This window comes from Dermochelys coriacea, chromosome 3 (genome assembly GCF_009764565.3).
Source record: "Dermochelys coriacea isolate rDerCor1 chromosome 3, rDerCor1.pri.v4, whole genome shotgun sequence".
Taxonomy (NCBI): domain Eukaryota; kingdom Metazoa; phylum Chordata; order Testudines; family Dermochelyidae; genus Dermochelys; species Dermochelys coriacea.
This window is the reverse complement of record NC_050070.1, coordinates 46134404-46159627: the sequence shown is the minus strand read 5'-3', so window position 1 is coordinate 46159627 and position 25224 is coordinate 46134404. Positions and strand designations below refer to the sequence as shown.

The 25224-nt window shown below is 43.6% G+C and overlaps 1 protein-coding gene across 1 annotated transcript in view; it reads right to left on the bottom strand.

Moving 5' to 3' along the window:
* LRRC1 (leucine rich repeat containing 1) overlaps positions 1-11254 on the bottom strand; it is a 119424-nt gene extending 108170 nt beyond the window's left edge. The window contains exon 1 of the mRNA XM_038397257.2: positions 10506-11254. Coding sequence (XP_038253185.1) covers positions 10506-10664 — 159 coding nt within the window. The 5' untranslated portion in view covers positions 10665-11254. The remainder of the gene's footprint in view (positions 1-10505) is intronic.
* Between the last annotated feature and the right edge of the window lie 13970 nt (positions 11255-25224).

Genomic DNA, 25224 nt, shown 5'->3' with positions numbered 1-25224 from the left:
AATAAAGATTAAAGAGCATCTGGTGTTACAGACATAGGATCACAATAGAGGGGGGAAAAAACAATTTTATTTTAGCTGCTGCAGGGGAGGCCAGTGATCAAGCATTACAACTGGTGCTGCTGAGACTGCAATTAAACTGCCCTAGAGCACCTTAAGCAGGGCAAGGCAACCTCTCTTCTCACTAATGAATTTTTCGCATGCACCAATCTGCTAAGCAATCCATGTTTTACAGTAAAACATAATGAACACTGTTTTGAGACATGTGCCCTCTTTCTTCCTCCATCTGAGATAAATGCCACTGTAACTGCCTCTCTACAGGACTGTAGGCAACGGGCTCCCAAATTAAAATAAAAGAGCAAGAAATATTAAATCAAGATTTCTCAAAGGAAATCCATATTTTTTGAAAGCATTTGTATTCTGCCATATTCTCAGAGGCACCAACAGGGAATTTACAGGCTCTGCAGAAGCTATCTAAATATTCACTTATGCTGAACTTGTTTTCTTCTTTTGTTGGCAGTTTGTTAGTCAGTCCACTAAAAATACATTATTTTCTTAATGCCTCAACCAGCAAAGGACAAAAACCAATTTTAAATGAACATTGTGCATTAGTAACCTACTGCAATTTGGAGCAATCAGCACACAGTGTTCTTGTATACTTACACTAGTTGTGTTAACTTAAAATCCCAGTACAATTTCTCTGCAAGGCATCATTTATTTTAACTGTCAGTGCAAGTGTATTACAGACTTTAAATAGGGAGGGAGGGAAAGTGGAGACATTTATAAAATATACATTTAGTATCGTATATAATTTTAGTTGGGTCACAAAAAAAAAATCTTGTTTTAGTTCAATTATATTCACAGAGTATACGCATGCTACTTGAATTGTGTGTAAGGGAATGCACAGAATTTATTGAAATTTGTTGTATAATCTATATTTCTAGCCTGAAATGCAAGCAAATTTAAAATTGCATTTGATATGAATGTTTCTAGGTGCTAGTTCTAGAACAGTATTTACAGCAAGATTCATTAACCACTACTGATAGAGATGTAACTTGTGGAAGTATTAGTGCTGTAGTTTAACCTTAAACCCTTGTATATGCCATCACCACACTGCTAGTCACAAACTGTTTTTATAATCCCATCCAAGGCATGCTGGACCATGTTCCATTGGATATCTCCCCTCTCCTCCCTACATATGACAACTTCAAATGCCGCACATATTTTCTACAAATTTTAAAAAATTCTGTTTAGAAATATGTCATCATAACTGAGGATAATTATAATGCATAACGTAAGGGGAGAAGCTAAGCTCCATCTTCCATACAACTAAACAGTATTCTTAGTGTCTCACATATTCTAAAGAGAAGGAAAGACCTATGTTTAAATAGTTTTCAAAGGACTTTATCCTGAATGAGGAGGATTTTGATCAAGACATGGCACACACACTTTATAAATACAGGGAGTAGAGCTGGTTGAAATTTTTCAGACAAATAGTTTACTCACCAAAAAATGCAATTTTGCGTTGACAAAAATTTATTCGTATATTTCGCAAAAACCATTCACCAAATTCTACACAAACAAAAAAGAAAACATTTTTCCAAAAAAAGTTTCAAAATGTTGTGTTATGACACTTTCAAAATGAAATATTTTTAAATTTAGTTCAAATTTAAAAAAAAAAAAAGTAAAAATATCTATAACCAAGTCAAAACTAAAATGAAAATAATTCATTTTGTAGCAAACAAAACATTCAGTTTGACCCAAGAAATTTGAACGTTTGGGTTTTTTAGTTCACCCACCAGTTCGGGGGGAGGAAAGGAAAAAAAAAAATACTCATTCAGTTTACAAGGACTCTGCAAAAAGGTATTGTACTAATATACGATAGCAATTACAAGACATTTCAGTGGGACTTGACAGATTACAAAGGGAGGGGACACAACACTGTGGGCTTGTCTACACAGAGAATTGCACCAGTTTAACTAAAGGTGCGAATTTAATGTAATGCACACACCTATGTGGATACACATTTCATTTTAGGAGTGGCGATTTCAATTTAGCTTAAACTTACTCTCAACAGGCGAAACTAAAATAAGCCACTCTAAAATGAATGAGGAGTAGCCACACACAGGTTTGCACTGGTTTAAGTCACTCTAATTTTCTGTGTAAACAAGGTCTGTGTCAGTCTCTGGGAAAACGCATGATCTAATGAAAAACTGGAACATCACAAGGACAAAAAACTGAAAAGCCATTCAGAGAAGTTATGGAACCTTTCCGTTACTTGCCAACATAATTGATCTCAAATACAAAGATCACAGGTTGTCTGCAAAACAGGAAGAAAAGCTGAAATGTAATCCTCCATTAATTCTTTCGATTTTAAAAACTAGAAAAGACAACCCAGTTTTCTACCCCAAAGCTATACAGAAGCATTTGTGTCACAGTTCGTTGCATTAAATGTTAGAAGTAAAATGACAAGACATGATTGCCAAATTGAAAATTTGCAAAAATTCTGAAGGACCTGCACTTCTGTCCAACCAGTTCAGCGCTGATAGGATGTGTTTTTAAACATTCAGATTGGTTTGAATGAAACTTTGTAATAGGTCAAGTGCTGGAACGTAAATAAGTTGATAAAAATGTGTATCGGTAGTTAAGGGCCAATACACAAAATTGGGAAATGCAACTCATTAGTTGACTGGAGACTTGTGTTCAGACTTGAAAGCTTTTAACTTTTGGTGTGTGCCTTTTATGTTTGAGGAATATAAATATGTTTATGAAGTGAATCACACAGCATGTGTATTTGCTTCCTTTCAGAAAGCTTTGTGAGCTTACTCGATTTGTCTCTTACCCACTAGCATCTTCAGATTTGGAGTGAAAGAGGAATTTAAGAAAAAGAAAAAAGAAGATAATCCTAAAAAGGCCCTACTCTTCAGTGAGGGTTAGTTTCTTTACCATAGCAAGTGATATCTAACTATAAATTAAACTGAAAGAATAAAAAACTATTTCTACTCCCTCCAGCAGGTGAGTAAAGAAGGGACATTTAATGAAACCTGGTTTATAAATAAAAGGTTGTAAGTGACTAAGAACATTGTTGTGCCCATGCACTGTGCTTTTCCAGTCAAAACTAAATAGTCAGTCAAATACTGTATGTTAAAAAGAGGCTCTCAGTGAGGACTATAAAGATCTTTTTCTTAACTACTAGATTTTGGTCAATCAAATTAACTTTTTCTTTTTAATCTTAACCCTATGAGTTATGGGAGGCTGAACTACATAAGTACCAGGTGAACAAAGAGCAGATATCTTAGTTTACACACAGGGAAGTTATGCTGCTCAGCAGGTTCTTTACTCAATAAAGTCTTCTCCAATCAAGATCTGATACTATACAATGCAATAAAGATTTCTTAGGCGACCAATTACCGGAACATACAGTAGAGTGCATGTAAGAAACAAAGAACCTATAAATAAGTTAATGATTGTTATGGGATAAATTCCATGACTACTTTTGTGTTTTAAATAATTTGAGTGGAGTAATGGAACCATCAAGTTGCCACCGCTGATTTACATTTCTAGCGTTCACCATCTGACAATACTTTGACTCAGGAATGGGTGGGTGTTTTGGGGGAAAATGCAGCATCCTAGGCGGTAGGACAGAGAGAGAGCGCAAGCCCTATAGTCTATGATTTTCTACAGAAATCCTTACAACACATTCAGAGCTTGTCTAAGCACAAACTGGAGCTGAACTAACTAAAATCTAATTTAATTCACATCTTTTGTTATTTCTATGCAACTCTGTGTGGACACATTTCAAATTAAGAATGTCCTACTGTGATTTCACTTAAAAGGATTACGAAAGTGACTATCGCCTTAGAGCAAAACCTACAGAGGCCAAATTAGCATCCTTGCCTGAAGCAAAATGACAAAAGTTTGTATACGATGAGAGTGTAATTATTCTACCAACCTGCACCCAAAGCATGGACCAGTCTTTCAGCACAGCCTCTAGACCATAGCAATGCATGACACTGAGATTTTGGCCAGTGTGTCAATGTATTTACGTGAGCCTACGGCTACATCTCACTCATTGCCTACACGCTGCTTCCCTCCCTCCTGTATCATCAGTAGTGATTTTACAGAAACACCTAGAGGCCCCAAGATCGGGGCCCCATCGTTCCAGGCACTGGACAAACACAGTAACGCACAAAACGTGTCCCACAGAACTGAATATTTAAACAAACAAGACTGGTGATGCGTGGGATGGAAAACAGAGAGACAGGAAATTACTTGCCCAGAGCCACACAACAGGTCCACAGCAGATCTAGGAATAGCACTCACTCAAAACTGCAGGACATCTAGTCCAGCGTTGTATCCACTGGACTATGTTGCTTCTTGAGGCCCTCTCCCTAGCCCAGAGGTGGGCAAACTATGGCCTGCAGGCTGGGACCCTCCTGCCTGGCCCCTGAGCCCCCAGCCACTCCCCTGCTGTTCCCCCTCCCCCGCAGCCTGAGCTCACTGCGCCACTGGTGCAATGCTCTGGGCAGCGAGCTCCTGGGGCCCCGCAGCTACAGAGCCCAGCCTAACCCGGTGCTAGGTGCTGCGCGGTGGCGTGGCTGTAGCACAACCAGCCACCGGTGCTCCAGGCAGCACAGTTAGGAGGCGGGGGGGTTGGATACAGGGCAGGGGAGTTCGGGGGCGGGGGTGGTCAGGAGTGTGGCTAGGGGTCAGGGGGGTTGAATGGAGGCAGGGGTTCCAGGGAGGGGCAGTCAGAAAGGGAGGGGGTTGGATAGGGTGGCAGGGAGCAGTCAGGGGCAGGGGTTTCGGGGGCAGTGAGGGGACAGGGAGAACGGGGGGTTGAATGGGGGCAGGGGTTTCAGGGGGGCAGTCAGGAATGAGAGGAGGGTTTGGATGGGGTGGCAGGGGGCAGTCAGGGAACAGGGGGTGGTGGATGGGGCAGGAGTCCCAAGGGGGGGCCCCCCCATCAGGGGGCGAGAAGCAGGGGTGGTTGGATAGGGGTCAGGGCACACCTGGCTGTTTGGGGAGGCACAGCCTCCCCTAAATCGGCCCACCATACAATTTTGGAAACCCAATGTGGCCCTCAGGCCAAAAAGTTTGCCCGCCCCTGTCCTAGCCCCTCCACAGTCAGTCCTTCAGCACAACAGAACTACATCAACTCTAATACATGGCAGCAAAACGCCTCAAAAGCTAAGGTGCAGACTTTGCCTTCTAATACGGAAGTAGCAGGTGGCATGAAGAATCTGTCTACAGAAGTGTAACTTCTTACTGTACTGACAACCTCTACAACTCTGAGCAGCACAATCAAAAACATTTCTGTCAAGTATGTAATTTACTTAGTTCCTTGAGAACTGCCTTAAGTAATCCCTTCAACCAATCCTAAGGACAGACATTTTAACGAGTACACAAATGTTTGTGTGTGTTGTTGCAGAGTAAGTCACAACATCAGTTCACTCTGTGGTCTGCAATGATTTCACTTGCACATTTCACATAATGAACTTTAGGGCATGTCGCAAGACCCTTACTTCCCACAGCTTTTCCTGGTCAGGTGTGGTGAACGCAAGAACTGAGCAACAGGAGTTTCTAATTGCGGATTAAGGAGGGTTTTGCTGAATTCAGAAGGTCTTTGGGAGCTTTGTTTAAGAGTTGTTTGCTTTGTATGTTAAAATGAGAATTTGTTTATAAAAATATTGTAGTGCGTTTAGGGCACAATATAAAAAATAAGATTTGTGACTATTTAGGTCCATATTGTCTCACCAGTTCAAAAACAGACCTCACCGACAATTTCAATGGTATCTTCTGCCTAAGAGAGGGTCACAACATGCCCCTTTACCAATTCTTTGCAACATTTGTGCCTCACTCTTCTCTTAATATAAAGTGATGACTACAGCATCTTGTGTGCGATGTAAAGTTCTACATTTAAAAAAAAAAATTAAGTTCTTACATTACTCTGCCAAGGCAGTTTTATTCCAAACAGCACAACTTTAAAAACATTTTCTGTAACGGAAATTTCAGAGAAGTGAACTCTGATCTCAACAAATTAGAAGAGCACTATAACATACACTTTATTGTTATTATTTATTATATCTATTCAGACACTACCCCCAGCTGAGTCCATTTTTCAGAAGTTGTTAATGACACACAGTAGAAGAATGGAGAAGAAAAGCCCATAGGACACTATGAAAGGCAGACTAGTAAATGTGTTTATGTGCTTCTGATAAGCCAGGCAGCGTAAGGATAGATATCATGACAGACAGTTTCCATAAACTGTATGCATTGGACACACATACAATACCTCTAAAAACCCATGCACAAATTTCAGACAAGATTGCAACTCTTCTCAAATACATCTTTTTACCTACCCAAGATTTATTGTTTAACTCTGATTCTTGCTAATCTGCAACCCCAGCACACTTGCTCTTATCTATCAGCTATATTCTATACCTGGGAGACTCCCAATACACTGAGTAGAGAAGAGTTTATATGCCATCATTAAGCAGGCTGAATGCAGAAGATCTCATAGGGAACAGACAGAAAAATAATTGTATGAATCATCTGATAGACATCAACTACACTGTTCAGCAAAAAGGAAGTGATGACTGCAAGAAGTGCATGGATCATTCTGCCTCTATCATTTATAGCACCCGAGCAATTTTACATTTATACAGAGCCTTCGGTCTCATTAGGATCTACAACCCCCTCATGCACTCTCACTGCATCCCTGAAATAAGGTCTTGTCTGAGGCAGAGTGACAGCAGTTACAGTAAGCAACAACAGCACAGTATACTGCACAAGGACAGAGTTGAGAGGGAGAGGAAATTTTGGTCAGATAGCCATACTCTTACAAAGAGTCATAGGGTGTTCAGTCCACGCAGAGCAGATGACACTTTAAGAGAGGTCCTATCCAAAAGGCAAGGTGAGTGAGGTAATGTTTTGTTGGACCAACTTCTGTTGGTGAGTGAGACAAGCTTTTGTGCCAAACAGAGCTCTTCTAAGTGCAAAAGTTTGCCTCTCTCACCATCAGAAGTTGGTCCAATAAAAGATATTACCTCACCCACCTTGTCTTTCTAATATCCTGGGACTGACACGGCTACAACTACACTACATACCTGAAAGGCCTCACACAAGCTAGAGTTGTGTGAAACTAGATTTATCTACCTCATAAGGATGGTATGCCCAGATTCAAACCTGTTGTTCCAGGAAGTCTAATTATTTCAAAAGATGATACTTGGACCAGTAAGGCATTCCCTTCAGTAAAAAACCACTTCTTCTAGTTTCACTAAGCAAAGTCACACCTTACCATTTCATAATTACTCCTATTACAAAAGAATCAAAAAACAATCAGCTCCTGTAAGAAAACTGGTTTTAAAAACCATCATTTATCTTTCAGAGAATGAATTATACTCCCCTGATCCCAGAAAAATAATACTGGACACCTCTGAAAGTTCCTCCTTTCTGCTTTATCCGTTTCTATTCAGTTACATAGGCTGTTTTAACTGAATTCTGAGTTAACAGAAGTTCAACTGCCTATTAAATTCAGTTTTGAGTTAAGCATGTTTCATTTCCAGTGTTAGATTTTCACCACTGCAATTCACTAGGGTCCAAAGTTTGTATCTGAGAACGCTTTAAAAAAAAAAAAAAAAAGTAGCACACCATCACCCACAATTTACCAACTGGCTAATCATCTTCCCAGGCTAAAACCTTTTTAAAAGTTGGTTTGTTTGGGGTTCTTTTTGTTTTTGTTTTGTTTTTTTACAATTACCCATTGAAATTACTCTGCACTGTACTTTTTCAGACTCATCAAATGCTCCTGTGCCACTCATGGTAGCAACACCTAATGTTTCACAATAGATTAGTAGCAAGTTTTAATTTGTTAGAAGTTGTACAGGAAACGTTGTCAAACATGACAAACTATGCCAATGAAGTACTACACAAAGTTCCGATGAATGCTTTCTGTAAATGAAGGACAACACTGATGACCTAGCAGAGTTCATACCAACAGGAAGAGCAAATCTATAGTACAACAAAATAAGAATCAAACATTTTCAGTTTCCAGAAGCAGAATACAAGAAAGGAAAGATCATCAACATCATGGGAAAAAAAAGAGAATTTGTCAGCCCTACAGATTAGTATATTAAAAAAATCTGGCTAGATACAGAGTGTACTTATAACTCAGCAGCACAAAGACAGATGTGAATAGATGTTGTCATTGACATTCACACCAGCAAGCTTTTAGGCCTTTCATCCCCCCAGTTCTCCCATAGCAAGTACTGTACTACTTCCACACCACTAGGATTTTGAAATATTGTTTCTGAAAGACCACTTACACCACCATGAGCCATGGTGAAACACTAAAAACTAATGCCACATTATGATTTTCCTCTGCTACTAGTGTTACCAAAATCAGTATATAGTTTGATAATGCCCATTTAATATATTATAATGCAACTGGATTATCAAGCAAGCCTAGGCCCAGAACTTAGAACCAACATCAATAAAAATATTGCTATTGGTTTAAAAAGCTTAAATGAAGATAGTTGGCTTAAACGTAAATGGACACTGACAACTCATTTAAGAGTTTTTTACATGCAACACCTAACCTCATCACAGCTGTAAAAAGCAGTCTGTTTACTTTGTACTGTACACCCTACAGTACTTCATGTATAGTCAAGTTACTCCTTTTGTTTATTTGGATTGGTCATTTCTTTTCAGATACAATAGAGTGCATTTTAAACCCACAATATTAGCATGCAGTATCTGAAAAATCACTTTTAAGGCATGTTCGGACACTAACAAGATCTGAAATGGAGTGCCCCTTTAGACATTTGTGACAGAATGTGAATGAATGCCAGAGAGCCAAATTGATTGATTTATTTTTTTTATACTGCAGACCTGAGAAAAGTACCAGAAGTAAATAAACACTGGTGGTGTATAAACTAATACATTTTTTAATTTCCCCTCCACTTGCAATTATCTACAGTGCTATTAGGAATAGTAATTAAAAAAATAAAAAGAAAAGGAGTACTTGTGGCACCTTAGAGACTAACAAATTTATTAGAGCATAAGCTTTCGTGAGCTACAGCTCACTTCATGACTCATCCATTCCCAAATGCATCCGATGAAGTGAGCTGTAGCTCACGAAAGCTTATGCTCTAATAAATTTGTTAGTCTCTAAGGTGCCACAAGTACTCCTTTTCTTTTTGCGAATACAGACTAACATGGCTGCTACTCTGAAACCTAAAAAAATAAACTTTATTGTGTCCCTGTAATTAGACAGATAATTAGACAATTGATTGCAGGCAGTACTGTTGATTTAAGACTATATTAATTCTGACAAGCTTTCCTCTTCTAAGCCAAAGAAAGTTGCCCGGATCTTCTGATCTACTGGGTTTTTATTTTTATGGAGGGGGAAGGGAGTTGTTTGTTTTTTTTAGATGACACCCTTGCTAGGCAAACATTGCTATCACAAGTTTGTTCTTGTTTAATTGGTGAACTGCACCAAGTCACACCAGAGGTTAAACACGTTTATTGGGTCATTAGTACTAACAGCCTCAGCAAATAACTCTACGAGGGTGAACACCAAACGAAGGCAGAAGTAGCTACCCTTCTTCCCCCCCTCCCCCCCCCCCCGCGGCTCTCCTTGGGGGACTGGTAGGGGAGGAGCTGCACTGTTTCAGATGGAAAAAAGAAAAGGAGTACTTGTGGCACCTTAGAGACTAACAAATTTATTAGAGCATCAGCTTTCGTGAGCCGCAGCTCACTTCATCGGATGCATTCGCTCTAATGTGAGGAGGGAAACCCACCCACCACCACCGAGCCGCGTGGCTCGCACGCTGCTGCAAGTAGGATGAGCAGAAGCAAGTGTGAAAAATGGGGGATAATAGGCGCCAATATAAGAAAGACCCCAAAATCGGGACCGTCCCTATAAAATCGGGACATCTAGTCACCCTAGCTGCAAGCCTGGGGGGGGGGGGGGGCACGCTGTACTTGAAACACCAGCTGAGCGAGTGGATTTGGATTCAAGGTGAACCCAGTACATTCCCTTCTGCCTTACGGCTTGCCTGTTTTAGCAAGCAGCTGGCTCTCCAATGGAGGGAGCCGCAGGTTTGCAGGGGAGCTGGCCTGGGCACAGTCGGGGGAAGAGGAGACCTGGCCTTCCCGGAGCTGCCACCCCCCCCCCCCGCATGTGCCCCTTTCCAAACACCTCTCGGGAGCCTGGCTTGTGACAGCTCATAGGGAGCGGCCAAAGCACGAGCACTTCTCCCGGCTCAGCCTCAGCAGGTGCCGAGGGAGGTTATCCGGGCCACGGGCTCCTGCCGGGGCTGCTCAGCCGGTGCAGCCCCTCACCGGGAGACGGCTACGGCCACGCCACAAAGCCGGCACCTGTAACCCTACCCTGGAGCAGGCTGTAACAATAGCGGGGGAGGAGCCCCAGCCCAGGCCAATGAGCCCGGCTGGGCAATTTAACCCCAGGACCTTGCCTTGCTTCCCCAAACCCCCGCGCTCACCTTGGGCAGCTCGCGGAGCTGGTTGGCGTCCAGCAGCAGCTCCTCCAGGCTGCGGCTGTAGCGGTAGATCTCCTCGGGCACCGAGAGCAGCGAGCAGTGCCGCTTATCGACGGACTCCACGTGACGGTTGCACCGCCACAGGGGGATGCAATGAAACATAGCAGCAGCCAGCGCCGCCCACGAGGGGTCCGGCCGCTGCAGGGCGGGCAGTAGCGCCTCTCCCTGCCGCCGCCGCCGCCGCCGCGACTGCCGGCCGCGCCAAGGGCGAGACTGGGAGCGCACCCAGCAGCCCGGCCGGCTCCGACGCTCCTCCCCGCCCAGCCCGCGCCGGGCTGCGAGCCCCCTAGCAACCCCCCGCCGGAGCCGGCTTCCAAAGCGTCCGCCTCCCTCCGAGCAGCCCCCCGCCGGCTTCCAAAGCGCCCCCAGCCGCCAGCAACCCGCTACGGCTTCCAAAGCCTCCTCCCTCCTGCTCCTCCCCTTCCCACTGCGAGTCCCAGCAGAGGCAGCAAGTCCGCAAGGGGAACCCGCATCCGACGCGCTGCTGGAGAAGGCGGCAACTCTTCCCCCTAGCTCAGAAAGCCCCGTGAGCAGGAGCGGAGGGGGGAGGGGGGAGTCCTTCTGATGGTCTCCTTCGCGGCCCCTGCTCTCTAATCACTTGTATCTCGTTAGCCCGGGTCCCTGGGCGCTCTGCTCCTCTCTCCCTCCTTTCATTCCTCTTCCTGACCCGGAACACTCGCTCTCGCCCGCCCGCCCTCTCATTCCAGGCTGACATCATCACTCCCTGATCCCTCCCCTTCTCCCTTCCTGACTCTGGTATCTGACCCCGGGGCTCTGAGACACCTCTTCGGCTGCTGCTCCTTACTGCAGCAACAACATGAGGCAAGAGGCAACGGGAGTATTGCCACCCTTCAAAGTTTCCTGCCCGTTAAGAAACAGCATAAACTTTCCCATCCTACCAGCAAAACAAAACAAGCTGAATGAGGGGTTACACCCCCCGGGGGGGGGGGAGGAAGAATCTGATGGATTATTGATTGATTGGATGGTTAAAATAAGGGGTTCTGTAAATATAGACAGTAAAAACAGAAGCTTGTACAAACACTGATGTTGCTTTGAAATTGTAATTTTTCCACTCTACCTCTACTTTTAATAGGTGATGGAGTCTGACTGTCCTCTTCAGTGTCTGAAACCTGGTCCGTAGAAAAGCAGCATTGTCTGTACACCATTTGATATTGTCAGAAAGTGGAAAGATTGTCATCCTGGTCTGTGATTGTAATCACAGCTCTTGTCACAAGGCTCTGGTCTTTCAAACACTTACACAGGTGGAACTATTCATCTGAGGAAAGTTACGCTCGTCGTTTTTTCGCAGGATCAGACGACCCCAGTTACACAAAACCTTGTCTTTCTGTGTACCTCAGCACATGCAAACTTTATAACTGCTTTATAACAAATCTTTTGTCATACTACACTAGCCAATGCCTTAAAAATATAATAAAAAATAAATTGTAGCTCCATGTTGCACTCAGTCCATAGTAAGGCTCACTTAGGTCCCAACCTTGCTAACACTTTTGCAACATACTTAACTTTGTTACTCATAAGAATGGCCATACTGGGTCAGAGCAAAGGTCCATCTAGCCCAATATCCTGCCTTCCGACTGGCCAATGCCAGGTGCCCCAGAGGGAATGAACAGGTAATCATCAAGTGATCCATCCCCTGTTGCCCATTCCCAGCTTCTGGCAAACAGAGGCTAGGGACACCAAGGGATTCACTTGTATAAAGTTACGCACTTATTTAAGTGTATGCTGAATCAGCCCTCATGTAGGACAGGACAAGCAGAACTTTTTCCTGGCGGTACTAATTTATACTGCTACTATTCCAACGTAATATATAATTTAGAGGAGTATCAAAAGTATGTTAGAAGCTACATAATAGTATTCTAACTCAGGGGTTCTCAACCTTTTTCCTAAGGCCCCCCCAATATGTTATAAAAACTCCACAGCCCAGCTGTGCCACAACAACTCTTTTTCTGCATATAAAATCCAGAGCTGGCATTAGGGAGTAGTAAATAGGGCAATTGCCCAGGTCCCATTTCACAGGGTGTTCCGTGAAGCTAAGTTGCTCAGGCTTCGGCTTCAGCCCCGGAAGAAAGAGCTCGGGACCCCGGGCTTCAACCCTGCATGACATGGCTTCTCCTTTCTCCCCTAGGCCCCAGCGAGTCTAACACTGGCCCTGCTTGGCAGACGCCCTGAAACCTACTCGCGGCCCCCGGTTGAGAACTGCTGTTCTAACATGCTTAAGTTCTGCAGAAAAGGACCTAGGGGTGACAGTGGATGAGAAGCTGGATATGAGTCAGCAGTGTGCCCTTGTTGCCAAGAAGGCCAATGGCATTTTGGGTTGTATAAGTAGGGGCATAGCGAGCAGATCGAGGGACGTGATCGTTCCCCTCTATTCGACACTGGTGAGGCCTCATCTGGAGTACTGTGTCCAGTTTTGGGCCCCACACTACAGGAAGGATGTGGATAAATTGGAAAGAGTACAACGAAGGGCAACAAAAATGATTAGGGGTCTAGAGCACATGACTTATGAGGAGAGGCTGAGGGAGCTGGGATTGTTTAGTCTGCAGAAGAGAAGAATGAGGGGGGATTTGATAGCTGCTTTCAACTACCTGAAAGGGGGTTTCAAAGAGGATGGCTCTAGACTGTTCTCAATGGTAGCAGATGACAGAACGAGGAGTAATGGTCTCAAGTTGCAATGGGGGAGGTTTAGATTGGATATTAGGAAAAACTTTTTCACTAAGAGGGTGGTGAAACACTGGAATGCGTTACCTAGGGAGGTGGTAGAATCTCCTTCCTTAGAGGTTTTTAAGGTCAGGCTTGACAAAGCCCTGGCTGGGATGATTTAACTGGGACTTGGTCCTGCTTTGAGCAGGGGGTTGGACTAGATGACCTTCTGGGGTCCCTTCCAACCCTGATATTCTATGATTCTATGATTCTATGATTAACATAGGCCCTAATCCAGCAGGTGAGTAACTTTACGCTTGTGATTAGTCCCATTGAACTTCAGTGGGACTATTTATAGGTGTAAGGATTTGCAGAATCAAGTACAGTAATGTTAATTTGCATATCCATTCAGATATTATAGTACAGACTATATTGTGTGAATAAAGAGACTGGAATGAATTTGGCCAGCTGAATTTACCTGGCTTAACCATAGTGTTGGCCAGAGAGGTCTAAGCTTCTTTCTCTGATTGTGTGAAGACTACATACATTTTCTTACATTACATTCTTCATAATATATTGTTGAAGCAATTAAAAAAAGTTATAACTTTTATGCACCTTACAAACTAAAATGATTATAGCATAAAAATAAACCAATGCATGTGCTAAAGGCTTTCTAAAATAAGGTTTTCAACTCATTTGAAAAAAGGCTAATTCTAAGGTCAAGAGGGTTAGCAGAGACAAACATACAAACAACACCATCTGTTACTACAAACTTCATTCCTTCATGCCTTTGAGAGAGGGATGCCTACAGACCTTTACAGAGATAACTCAGTCTCAAAGATCTTGTTTGTTGGGTTTCCTTATACCATTTTTAGACTCTACGTAACTGTGTATAACTATTTAGCATTAGGAAAATAACTATTTAGCATGAGAACTTTTTAAGATGTTGTTAATAATTATAAAGTTGGAAAATGGAAAATATATTTTTGGGAGGGGGTTGAATCCAATATTGTCTTTCTTCTTTCCCCCTTTCTAAAATCTTGAATAAGTCCTATTTGATAGAAAGAATATTGGAAGTCTTTTTAAAATCTAATGTATTATTTCTCACGTTAGATCAACTGCTAAATCTTGCAAGTTCCATTTGTCTGATTTCTGCAGTGTTTGCAATTATCTGATGATTTTTCTTAAATGTGCCCTGACATTTTAGGATTTTGTACACTGCTAGCAGTTAACTGGGCTACAAAATATTAAATAAATACCTGAAATGTTTCCTGCTTTGTTATAAACACCCCAAGACATATCAGGCTGGAACCAGAAATTTCATTTGTTTTCACATATATCCAGTGATTTAAAAAAAAATGCAAGCCCTGAATACATCTGAAGAAGCTGCATATGGAGACAGCTGCTAGATTGAGTAGATCAAATATTTGTAATGACTGCTGATCTAACACTGACTAGATTAAGTATAGCACACAAGAAACTTTTTAGAGAACAACAAAATACAGCAGCTAGGTTGACTTTCAAACAAGTCATGAGTAATACAAACACTATTACATCAAGAGTGAAATCTTGGCCCTGCTGAAGTAATTTTCAAAATTCCTATTCACACAATTGGATCAGTATTTCACTCCAGAAGACCATAATCAGGTTTACAAGCTAATCTTAGTCTATCTTGAGCATGCGGACCATTTATTTACATTTTATAGTAAAAAAAAAAAAGTAGAATCTGGATGATCTTTTTCCATCTTGTATGCAAATTTACTCTTCAGTGCCAGAGTGACAGCCCAGGAAATTGGCATCCTACATTTATTCACAAAACGTATACAGCATGGCAACCCTAGTGTAAGATTTCCCCAAATTGTCCCACTGATGTGCTTCTACCCTATAATTCAGGGATCAGCTTTAAAAGTGTTAGTTGGTAGTTCCATCTTGACCTCCTTAGCATCTCTGCTTGGAAAGACCAACAAGGGTCTCAATTATTGTCAGTTTTTCTGATATGGACATCTGTACTCATTTCACATAGACCACGAAACAGTCACAGACTGGTATCACTACCAACTTGGGTTGGATTCATACCAGGACCATCAAATCAAAAAGTCTCCATCTCCCTTTTTAAATAGTTTCCATATTACATGCTTTTGCACAAAAGAAATGAAAAATCATTTTGTTTTTTTCTGATTTTTTTTAAAGCAGTCAGATGCCACATGTAAATACCTAGGTAGATTAGACTGACCACACTACCAATCCACAAGGTTATTATTTGAAATCAGTGAGTGAGAGTTCAAATTGTGGGTGTCACTTGCTCAGTGCCAGAGATTTGACAGAACTGCTTTCTACTCTTTCAAAAGGAATGTGAGGAATGCCTCATTTGTTTGCTCTGTAGAACAAACAATGTAAAGAAAGTGAAGAATGGCAGAAAGGCAATAAATCAAGGAAACCCATAGTTATGTGTGCAAATGCACTGAACCTGCTCCTCCTAACGCCCAGGTAAATAATTAAGTCAAACTATTTCAATATGTTTTGTGGTATTCACCAATTACGTGTGAATTTTGGAGTTATTTTTGGCAGTGCCATAGGGAAAACTAGTGTGCAGCCTGGGCAGATCCAGGAGAGCAATATGCTTTCATTTTCCCATTTGTTGTTGATGCTTTGGTGAGAAAGAAAAAGAGGGGAGAAGGAAATAGAGATTGCAATGGCGATGGATGCTCTGGTGGCTGCTGGCATTTTTAGCACCATATTAAACTGCTGGAAGACAGGTATAATTAATGCAGTAAAAATAGAACAGGGCTCCTGCAATTTAACCACACTAGGGGCTTGTCTCCACTTACCGGTGGATCAATCCATCGGGGGTCATTTTAGCAGTCTAGTGAAGACCCGCTAAATTGACCGCCGATTGCTTGGTCGTCGACTCTGGTACTCCACTGGAATGAGAAGCATAAGGTAAGTCGATGAGAGAGCTCTCCCTCTGGGGAACCTGGCATTGGCCACTGTTGGATAACAGGATACTGGGCTAGATGGACCTTGGTCTGACCCAGTATGGCCGTTCTTATGTTTTTATGTTCCCGTTGACCCAGCACGGTATAAATACTGCAATAAGTCGACCTAAAGTACGTCTATTCCAGCTACATTATTCACATAGCTGGAGTTGCGTAACTTAGGTCAATTTAATCATGTAGAGTAGACCTGCCCTCAGAGACTGTTTTTCCCCCCAGAATTCCCCTTATGTAGACAAGGAAAAGGGAAAGAGAAAGAGAAACACCAAAAGAGCACAAGGCAAAAAAACAGAGAAGGCGGGGCAAAGCAGAAAATGTAAGAGAAAAAGAACTAGAGACTAAAGTGCTACAAGGTATATTGGATTTAGTTACTTTAAAAAATAATCTGAGTAAAACTCTCAATCTTAAATTTTTGATTCTCCCTGCAAGAGGAGAGGAGTTATCAACCCCCTTCAAGCAAATTACATCAACATACTACCAAACAAACAGTAAACTAAAGTTTTGAGTGTTTCTGAAAGTCAAACTGGGCTGACTACTAGAGTAAACTCACAATTAGAGACATGCTTCTCCTTTCTCAAAGCGGTCTGCTGATCACTGCAACCACTTCTAGTTCTTACTTTTTATTGAAATCATTAAATAAGGAGTTTTAAAACAGCAGGCAGGTGCAACTGTAAATTATCTCCTTTTTATCACAGAACAACACAAGCTGTTATAATTCACTATTGTGTAATCATGCCAGATTCTTAAAGTGTTACACCTTCATGTACACAAGTCAGATGTCACTTAATAAACAGTGAAATAAAACTTATGTATTATAAGGCTATGTCTACACTGGCAGAGTTACATCGCCGGCAATTACATCACCACTCAGAGAACCCTGAAGGAAAACTGCTGTTGTGTGTTCACACTGTCAGCTGCCTGCGCAATAGCGTGTTCAAACTTGCGGTGGTATTCTGAGTGGTGCACTCTGGGCAGCAATCCCACAGAGCACTTCTTCCTCTTCTACCACTAAGAGTTGTGGGAAGGTGGAGGAGGTCACGGGGCATCCTGGGTCCTGTCCCAGTGCCCCGTGATGCATTGCTTCACATCCCAACAATCCCTTTGCTTCCATCCACATTTGGTGCCATCTTTCAATGGTTTGTGTACTGCGTGCTCTGCCTCTTCGGTCTGCAAGAATGGATCCTGCACTGTTCACCAATATGCTGCTCGCTCTCACTAACACATCACGAGTGGCAGTAGAGTTATTCCTTAAACTACAAAGACAAGAGGACTGTGACATTGATCTTGCCATGCGTAGTAGCTATGACACAAGATTGCTTGTGGCATTCACGGAGGTGCTGACCACAGTGGAAGGCTGCTTTTGAGCTCGGGAAACAAGCACACAGTGGTGGGATCACAGCGTCCTGCACATCTGGGATGACGAGCAGTGACTGCAGAACTTTTGGATGAGGAAAGCCACTTTATGGAACTGTATGATGAGCTCACCCCTTTCCTGTGGCACGAGGAAACGAGAATGAGAGCTGCCCTGTCACTGGAGAAGCATGTGGCGATTGCACTGTGGAAGCTGGCTAGTCCAGACTGCTACCGATCGGTCACTAACCAGTTCAGAGTGGGAAAGTTGACCGTTGTACTCATATTGATGGAAGTGTGCAGGGCCATTAATTGCATCCTGCTCCGAAATACTGTGACACTGGGCAACATGCATGGCATTGTGGATGACTTTGCAAAAAAGGGCTTCCCTAACTGCAGAGGGGCAATAGATGGCATGTATATTTCAGTTCTGGCACCAGACCACCTTGCCACTGAGTACATTAATTGGAAGGGGTATTTCTCTATGGTTCTCCAGGCGCTTGTGGATCACCGTGGGTGTTTCAAAGACATTAACACAGGCTGGTCCAGAAAGGTGCATGACGCATGCATCTTTCAAAACACTGGCCTGTTCAGGAAGCTGCAAGCAGGGACTTTCTTCATGGACCAGAAGATCACTGTAGGGGAAGTCGAAATGCTCATTGTGTTCCTGGGAGATCCCGTCTACCCCTCAATGCCATGGCTTATGAAGCCATACACGGGGAACCTTGACAGCAGCAAGGAGCAGTTCAACAACAGGCTGAGCAAGTGCAGAATGACTGTTGAGTGGGCTTTTGGCTGTTTAAAGGCCTGCTGGCACTGCCTATATGGGAGACTGGACCTGACCCATGATAATATTCCTATGCTGATAGCCACGTGCTGTATGCTCCATAACATTTGTGAAGGGAAGGGTGAAAGCTTCACTCAGGGCTCAGCACCTGGAGGCTGAATTTGAACAGCTAGAGACCAACGCTATTAGAGGGGCGCAACGTGGGGCCATAAGGATCAGGGATGCCTTGAGGTAGCAATTTGAAGCTGAAAGCCACTAATATTTGTTGCTATGCTCGGGATTGCAGTGCTTGTAATGCTAGGAGGTGTCTGTGATTGGTGCAGATGATGCACCATGAAGGGTTAAGGAAATTGTCTGTTGCTTTGAAGGGCTCTGTTTGCTTTCAATTAATGGAATAAAGATTGCTTTCAAACCAAAACAATTCTTTTATTAAAAAACAACAACAGGAGGAGAGAGAAAAACAAAAAACCACATCAGCCCTGTGGGGGATGAGGGAAGGGAAGGTCCCAGGAGGAGGTGGGATCCCGGGATGATTAAAGATTTGTATATGTCCAGGTATCATATTCAACCTTGTCCTTTGGAATATAATGAGTGGGTACTGTCCTTCAGCAGGGCTAAACTGCAGAGGTACAGGTGTTGAGTGTAGGGCTGGACTGTGACCGGGCAGGAGTGGAATGCAGTGGGTACAGACTGGAGCCAGGAGGTTGATAAAAGTGTGTTGACAGTGTCTGGAGGACTCATGGGAAAGAATTTTGTGACAGCGACTGCAGGGGAGGACAGGCACGCAGCTGATTGGTTTGCAGTGCTAGTAGTGCCTGGAGTATGTCCGCTTGGCACTCCATAACATTTAAGAGATGCTCCATGGCTTCATTCTGGCGTGCTGTGTTCTCCTTTCAGTCCTTCTTCTCTCTGTCCTGCCACTCCTTCAATTCTTGTTGTTTAGCCACGGAGCGCATCATGACATCACACAGAAAGTCCTCTTTAGTTCTTCATGGCCACTTTCTAATTCTGTGCAGCCGTTCAGCCGTCCATAACAAAGGGGGATGCTGGGCTCCCAAGGTCATATCTGTGAAGCCAAAATGCAACATTTTACAGAAGCAGTATTGTTTGCAACACACAGACCACTGATTCCATTATTTAAAACACAGCCACTATTCACATACCTGTCACTAACTGGCTGACCCCAGGCAAGCACACCTGAGCCACAAGACCCCCAAAATGGTGAGTAACTGCCAGGGCAGGGGAAATCAGTGTTCCAGGACCAAACTATACACTGGGCTTGTGGCTCTTGGGAACAGTCAGCACTGTAGGGGTGGCCTTATAATCATTACTGTCCCCACATTTTCCACAGGCTGTGTTGATTATGGAAGATACCTCGCTGCTGAGAGTGAAAAGGGAATCAAGGGAGGGTCTTCTCCAAGACTGCAGCTTCCGCTCTGGTCCTTATGCGGCTCGCCTGTGTGTAGCAATGGTGTCCCACCCCCGGCCCCTGGACAGCAGAGTGGTGCAGGAAAGTTACCCTTAATGGGGCAAGAAACAAAACAGCTCTGCCAAAGAACCTGCAGCAGTGGATTGCCCATTTATGTCCATGAGAGTTTCGTGGAGATCTCTGAGGCATATTCCCGTGAAGTGAAGGAGTCAAACAACACCCTGTTCCACCCCTCAGACTAGGCATGTGGTGGTACGCACATCATACAGACACAAGCCTGCTTTCTGCAACCCTCCTGCCTGCAACAACTCGCTTCAGCAATTCCCAAAATCAAAGGGCTTTCCAAGGGCCTCCTCTCCTGTTTGCACTTCACCAAGCTCCAACTGTGACTGGCTAGCCTCCTTTGGGGTAGAGAAGAGTTCCTGGCTGCATGCATCTTTGACCTCCAAGTCATCCTCTGCCTCTGAGTCCCCCTCCCGGTCCCCCTCTCCCTCCACATCCTCATGCTTGATTTCCTCGGGTTGGTTCATTCCACTCTTGACTGGCATGCGAGCCACTGAAGTATCCACAGTGGCCTTCACAGTAGAGGTGGGGTCGCCACCAAGAATCGCGTCCAGCTCTTTGTAGAACCGGCAGCTTGTGGGCGCAGCACCAGAGCGGCGGTTTGCCTCCCACGTCTTGTGGTAGGCGTTCTGCAGCTCCTTCACTTTGACCCTGCACCCCAAGCCCCCTCCTGCACCCAAAACTCCTTCCCAAAGCCTTAGGCAGGTGTGTGTGTTGGCGGGGAGGGGACAGGACTTGAACCCATTCTGGGCACCACCACCATTTATACAGACCTGCCGCCCCTGATTGTGGAACACCTCCCAGAGGCCAATTGCAGCACTGTAATCAACCAGGGTGTCTACACTGGCACTGCGGCGCTGTAGCCCCGGCACAGAAATCTGTACGCTTCTCGTCGGTGGATTGTTTACAGCACTGCAACTGCACAATGTCTGCGCACTAAGTGGTTTGGTAGTGTGTACACCTCAGGAGTTACACTGCAGAAAGCTGCTTTACTGCGCAGAAACTTGCCAAAGTAGACAAGGCCTTAGTCTAAAAGAATCTAGGAATTCTGGTGACATAATAAACCTCTTGAGCAAAGCTTTAGTGGCGTGTGCTGATTACAATGCATTTAATGCAGGCAATGTATTTATAGGCTGGTATAAATAGTAATACTTTTGAGCCATCTCTTCTCTTCTCCTCTCCTCCCCCTAAAAAGAAAGATTGCACACTGTAACCTCTACCTTTGTTTAAAAATAATTAGTTGTAAATCACATCAGGCAGCAGTCCTCTGATTTAATCTGATTTACTTAAATTTGATTTGTAGGAAAGGCTAGCAATAAGCCTATTGCTTTACAAACTATGGTTTGTTACAGTGCACCCATCTTCAAGGGCTGAACCCCTCTGATGACTACATTTGTGAAGCCAGAAAAGTAGAACAAATAGAGCTGAGATTCTGGCAAGTGAGGATTTGGGAGTTATTTCTGGAGAGGGATTCTTTGCTTTCCCAGTCGCTGTAATGACCATCATGAAGACAGCAAGCAGAGACAAGCATTCAGGCCTGTTTTTAAAAACAGCCTCTAATATTGCACCCACAATTAACTGCAGATGCAAAATCAGATGCTGACTTGAGACACCTTTAAAAGATGGCTCCTACTGAGGGCCAGTGTGACGGGGTGGGCTCTCCATTACCAGCCCACAAAGCAAAGCAAAAGTCCTCCCCTTGCCAGGGTATAGGCAGGCACCAGAGTCTCTTATCAGGTTAAGTCCAGGCCAACATCCTTCTTTTCCTTTTATAGACATCAGCGTCGTGTAACAAATCGCAGCTGTGGTGGCTCTGCAGTCCCTTAATTGCTTGTGGTCTGCTCCTGTACTCCTGCAGACCCAACAGAGAAAACTGAGTTGCTGGATTTGGCTAGACCTGAACAGCCTCAGCCAAGCTACCCACACATATTCCGGATTGGACAGGCAGTATAATCTATTAAACTCCACCTGTAGTCTTTGCTCCGGACTCCAGGGCTCTGTTAGACAATGACCAACACTTCAGCTCATGCTATTCAATGATATTGAACATCATTATTCATTATTATTATCTGTACTGAGTTAGAACCCACAGGCCCCAATCAGGATCAGGGGCCCATTGTACTAGGTCCTGTACAAAAACACAAGAAGACACAGTCCCTGGTCTGAAGACCTTACAATCTAATGCTCTGCTGACTTGGAGGGAGATAATTTAGGGGAGCACTAACAAGTAGGTATACATCAAAGGCAGTCCTTTGCCACATTGTTTCCAACGCTAGTTGGTATATCTGGAGACAGGGCCGGTCTTAGGGATGGGCCACCTGAATGACCACCCAGGGCACTGGTGGTCAAGCATGTACGGAGGTGTGCACTGCTGATGTATTGTCAGAAACTGCTCCTGACTGGCAGGGGAGTGCCATGTGAAAGGGTGCCCCGATTTCTCCCTGCTTCCTCCTGGTGGAGGAACATGGGGAGATGGTGAGCGATGACACACAGATACTGCTTGTCCCCCTCCCGCAACATTCCTCCATGGCCCCATAGATAGGGTAACCAGATAGCAAGGGTAAAAAATCAGGACGGGGGTGGGGGGTAATAGGCACCTCTAAAATCGGGACATCTGGTCACCCTACCCCAGGCGGCTGTGACTGGGGAGCGAGGAGCAACATTAAGCGCTCTTATCCACTTTCCTACCTGCGCTCTGCTGTGAGGCAAGCATCAGGAGCTGCTGCTCTCCTGCCCTCCCCTTACACAGCCCAGGTAAGGAAAGTGACCTTGATGCAGGGAGCCCTGATGTTACTCCTGCCCCTCCCCCCCCAGCTCCCTGAGGTACACGGAGGAGCAGCCTTCAATGTGGGGAGTGAGCAGCAATTGCCAGCTGCTCCATACATCCAAGTTAGTTTCCCTATATGGGCACAGGAGGGAGGTGCAGGAGTTAGGGGTGAAGGGGGCACAGTGCAGGGGTTAGGGGTGCAGGATGAGGGGGTCAGGGGTTGGGATGCAGGAGGGGAGGACAGGGGTTGGGGCAAAAGGGGCACAGTGCAGAGGCTGGAGTGCAAGAGGGGGTACAGGGATTAGTGGTGAAGGGGGCACAGTGCAGGAGTTGGGGTGCAGGAGGAGGGGTTCAAGGGTTAGGGGCAAAGGAGGGAGTACAGGGATTCAGGATGAAGAAGGGGAGTGCAGGATTAGGGGTGAAGGGGGAACAGGGCAGGGATTAGTGGCAAAGGGTGGGGTGGGGAGCCCACAGAGGCCGGAGGCAGTGGGGGTGCACCCACAGGGGCCAAGGGCACCAAAATACAAGTTCATCCAGTGCACCGTTTTTCCTAAATCTTGCCAATCCATCTGAAGTCAAATAAAAGTAATTGGCACTGGGGCTCCAGCAGCCTAGGTGATGGTGAGAAATGTTTTAACTGACTCTTTTTTTTTCCAATCTGTAATTTTTATTGTGGTTCATAATTTCATAGTTTCCTCTTTCATCTTAACTAGAAGGGAAGTTTAGTGCCCTTAATATAATGAAATAGGATCTTACCTACACACATGCACACACACTTTTATATTTTGTTATTGATAAATGCAAGTTTTAATATTGATTCTTTCACATCAGTTTCCTGTTATGGTACTTTTCTGATATAATGCATGCTAATTAGATTATTATATTTTAATGGCTTTTAGAGTAAGAAAAAGAATTTTATTTTGCTGTTTGTCTTTCAAATATCATAATATCCTGGTAAAAGAGAAGCATTAAAAAAAAAGAGAGAGAGAGATTAAAGACATTTCCCCATTTGAAAAGAGAAACTGACATATTGTGAAATTTGTTGGGTTGATAAATCTGAGAGCCAGGACAAAAAGAATATTATCTAGAATTTATTTGCAACACTCAATGGAAAATGAATCAAAGAAATTACTGGAAGCGGCTGCACTAGGTAAAAGATTTTTTATCTGCCTTGAAATTGCCTATTCATAGTGACTATTCAAGATGAAAGTGGAGATGTGAATTTGTTGAGTGGCTTACTATACATGACAGTTTAGTAAGGGGAATTATCTGTGTAATTAGATATGATTCTTCAAGGGAGAGATTACTCAGAACACCAAAAGCAAAATTTACAGTTTGTTATAAGGGCATATGGAGGACTGCCCAAACTTCGAGAAGTCACATAAAATATATGGCAAGAGAAAAGAAAATATTAACCATTATATGCAAATTAAAAAGAAGTCCTAGCAAAAATAAAATTATTAAATTCACAATAAAATGGCAGAGCTAATCTATTTGGTCACAACATCAATCAAAAGGCTGTCCATTTCTATAAAACCTGTGTCACAACTGTCAAAAAAAATTGTTTTTAAAGGTACGTAGGTCAAATAAAGTAAACATTTCCTAAACACACTTACTGTGAGAGATCAAGAATTTTTCATAGGCACCATAAAGTGCTCCAGACCAGTGGAAAGAGTAAATGGGAAGCAGAACTGAGAGACTGATATTTTCAGGCTTGGTACTGGCACATAGGCAAATATTACGATGTGTTTAATGAGCTCCAAAAGGGCAGCAACTTTTACCAACCAGACTTTAGCCCCTTCTGTTGGGAAACAGATTTTTGTGATATAAACGTGCTCTATTAAAAATGCTTTTTCTCTGTAAATGTGCTGAAATTCATTTGCTTCTCTATAGATTTGGAATGATAGCATATATCTGCAAAAAAAATCTGAAAAAGTAATTCATAGATTCATAGATATTAAGGTCAGAAGAGACCATTATGATCATCTAGTCTGACCTCCTGCACAATGCAGGCCACAGAATGTCACCCATCCACTCTTGCGATAAATCTCTCACTTGGGTCTGAGCTATTGAAGTCCTCAAATCATGGTTTAAAGACTTCAAGGAGCAGAGAATCCTCCAGCAAGTGACCCGTTCCCCATGCTACAGAGAAAGGCGAAAAACCCCCAGGGCCTCTTCCAATCTGCCCTGGAGGAAAATTCCTTCCCGACCCCAAATATGGTGATCAGCTGAACCCTGAGTATATGGGCAAGATTCACCAGCCAGATATCCTGGAAAGAATTCTCTGTAATAACTCAGATCCCACCCCATCTAACATTCCATCACAGGCCATTAAGCCTATTTACCATGAATATTTAAAGATCAATTAGTTGCCAAAATCATATTATCCCATCATACCATCTCCTCCGTAAACTTGTTGAGTTTAATCTTAAAGCCAGATAGGTCTTTTGCCTCCACTGCTTCCCTTGGAAGGCTATTCGAAAACTTCATTCCTCTGATGGTTAGAAACCTTCATCTAATTTCAAGTCTCAGCTTCCTGATGACCAATTTATATCCATTTGTTCTTGTGTCCACATTGGTACTGAGCTTAAATAGTTCTTCTCCCTCTCCGG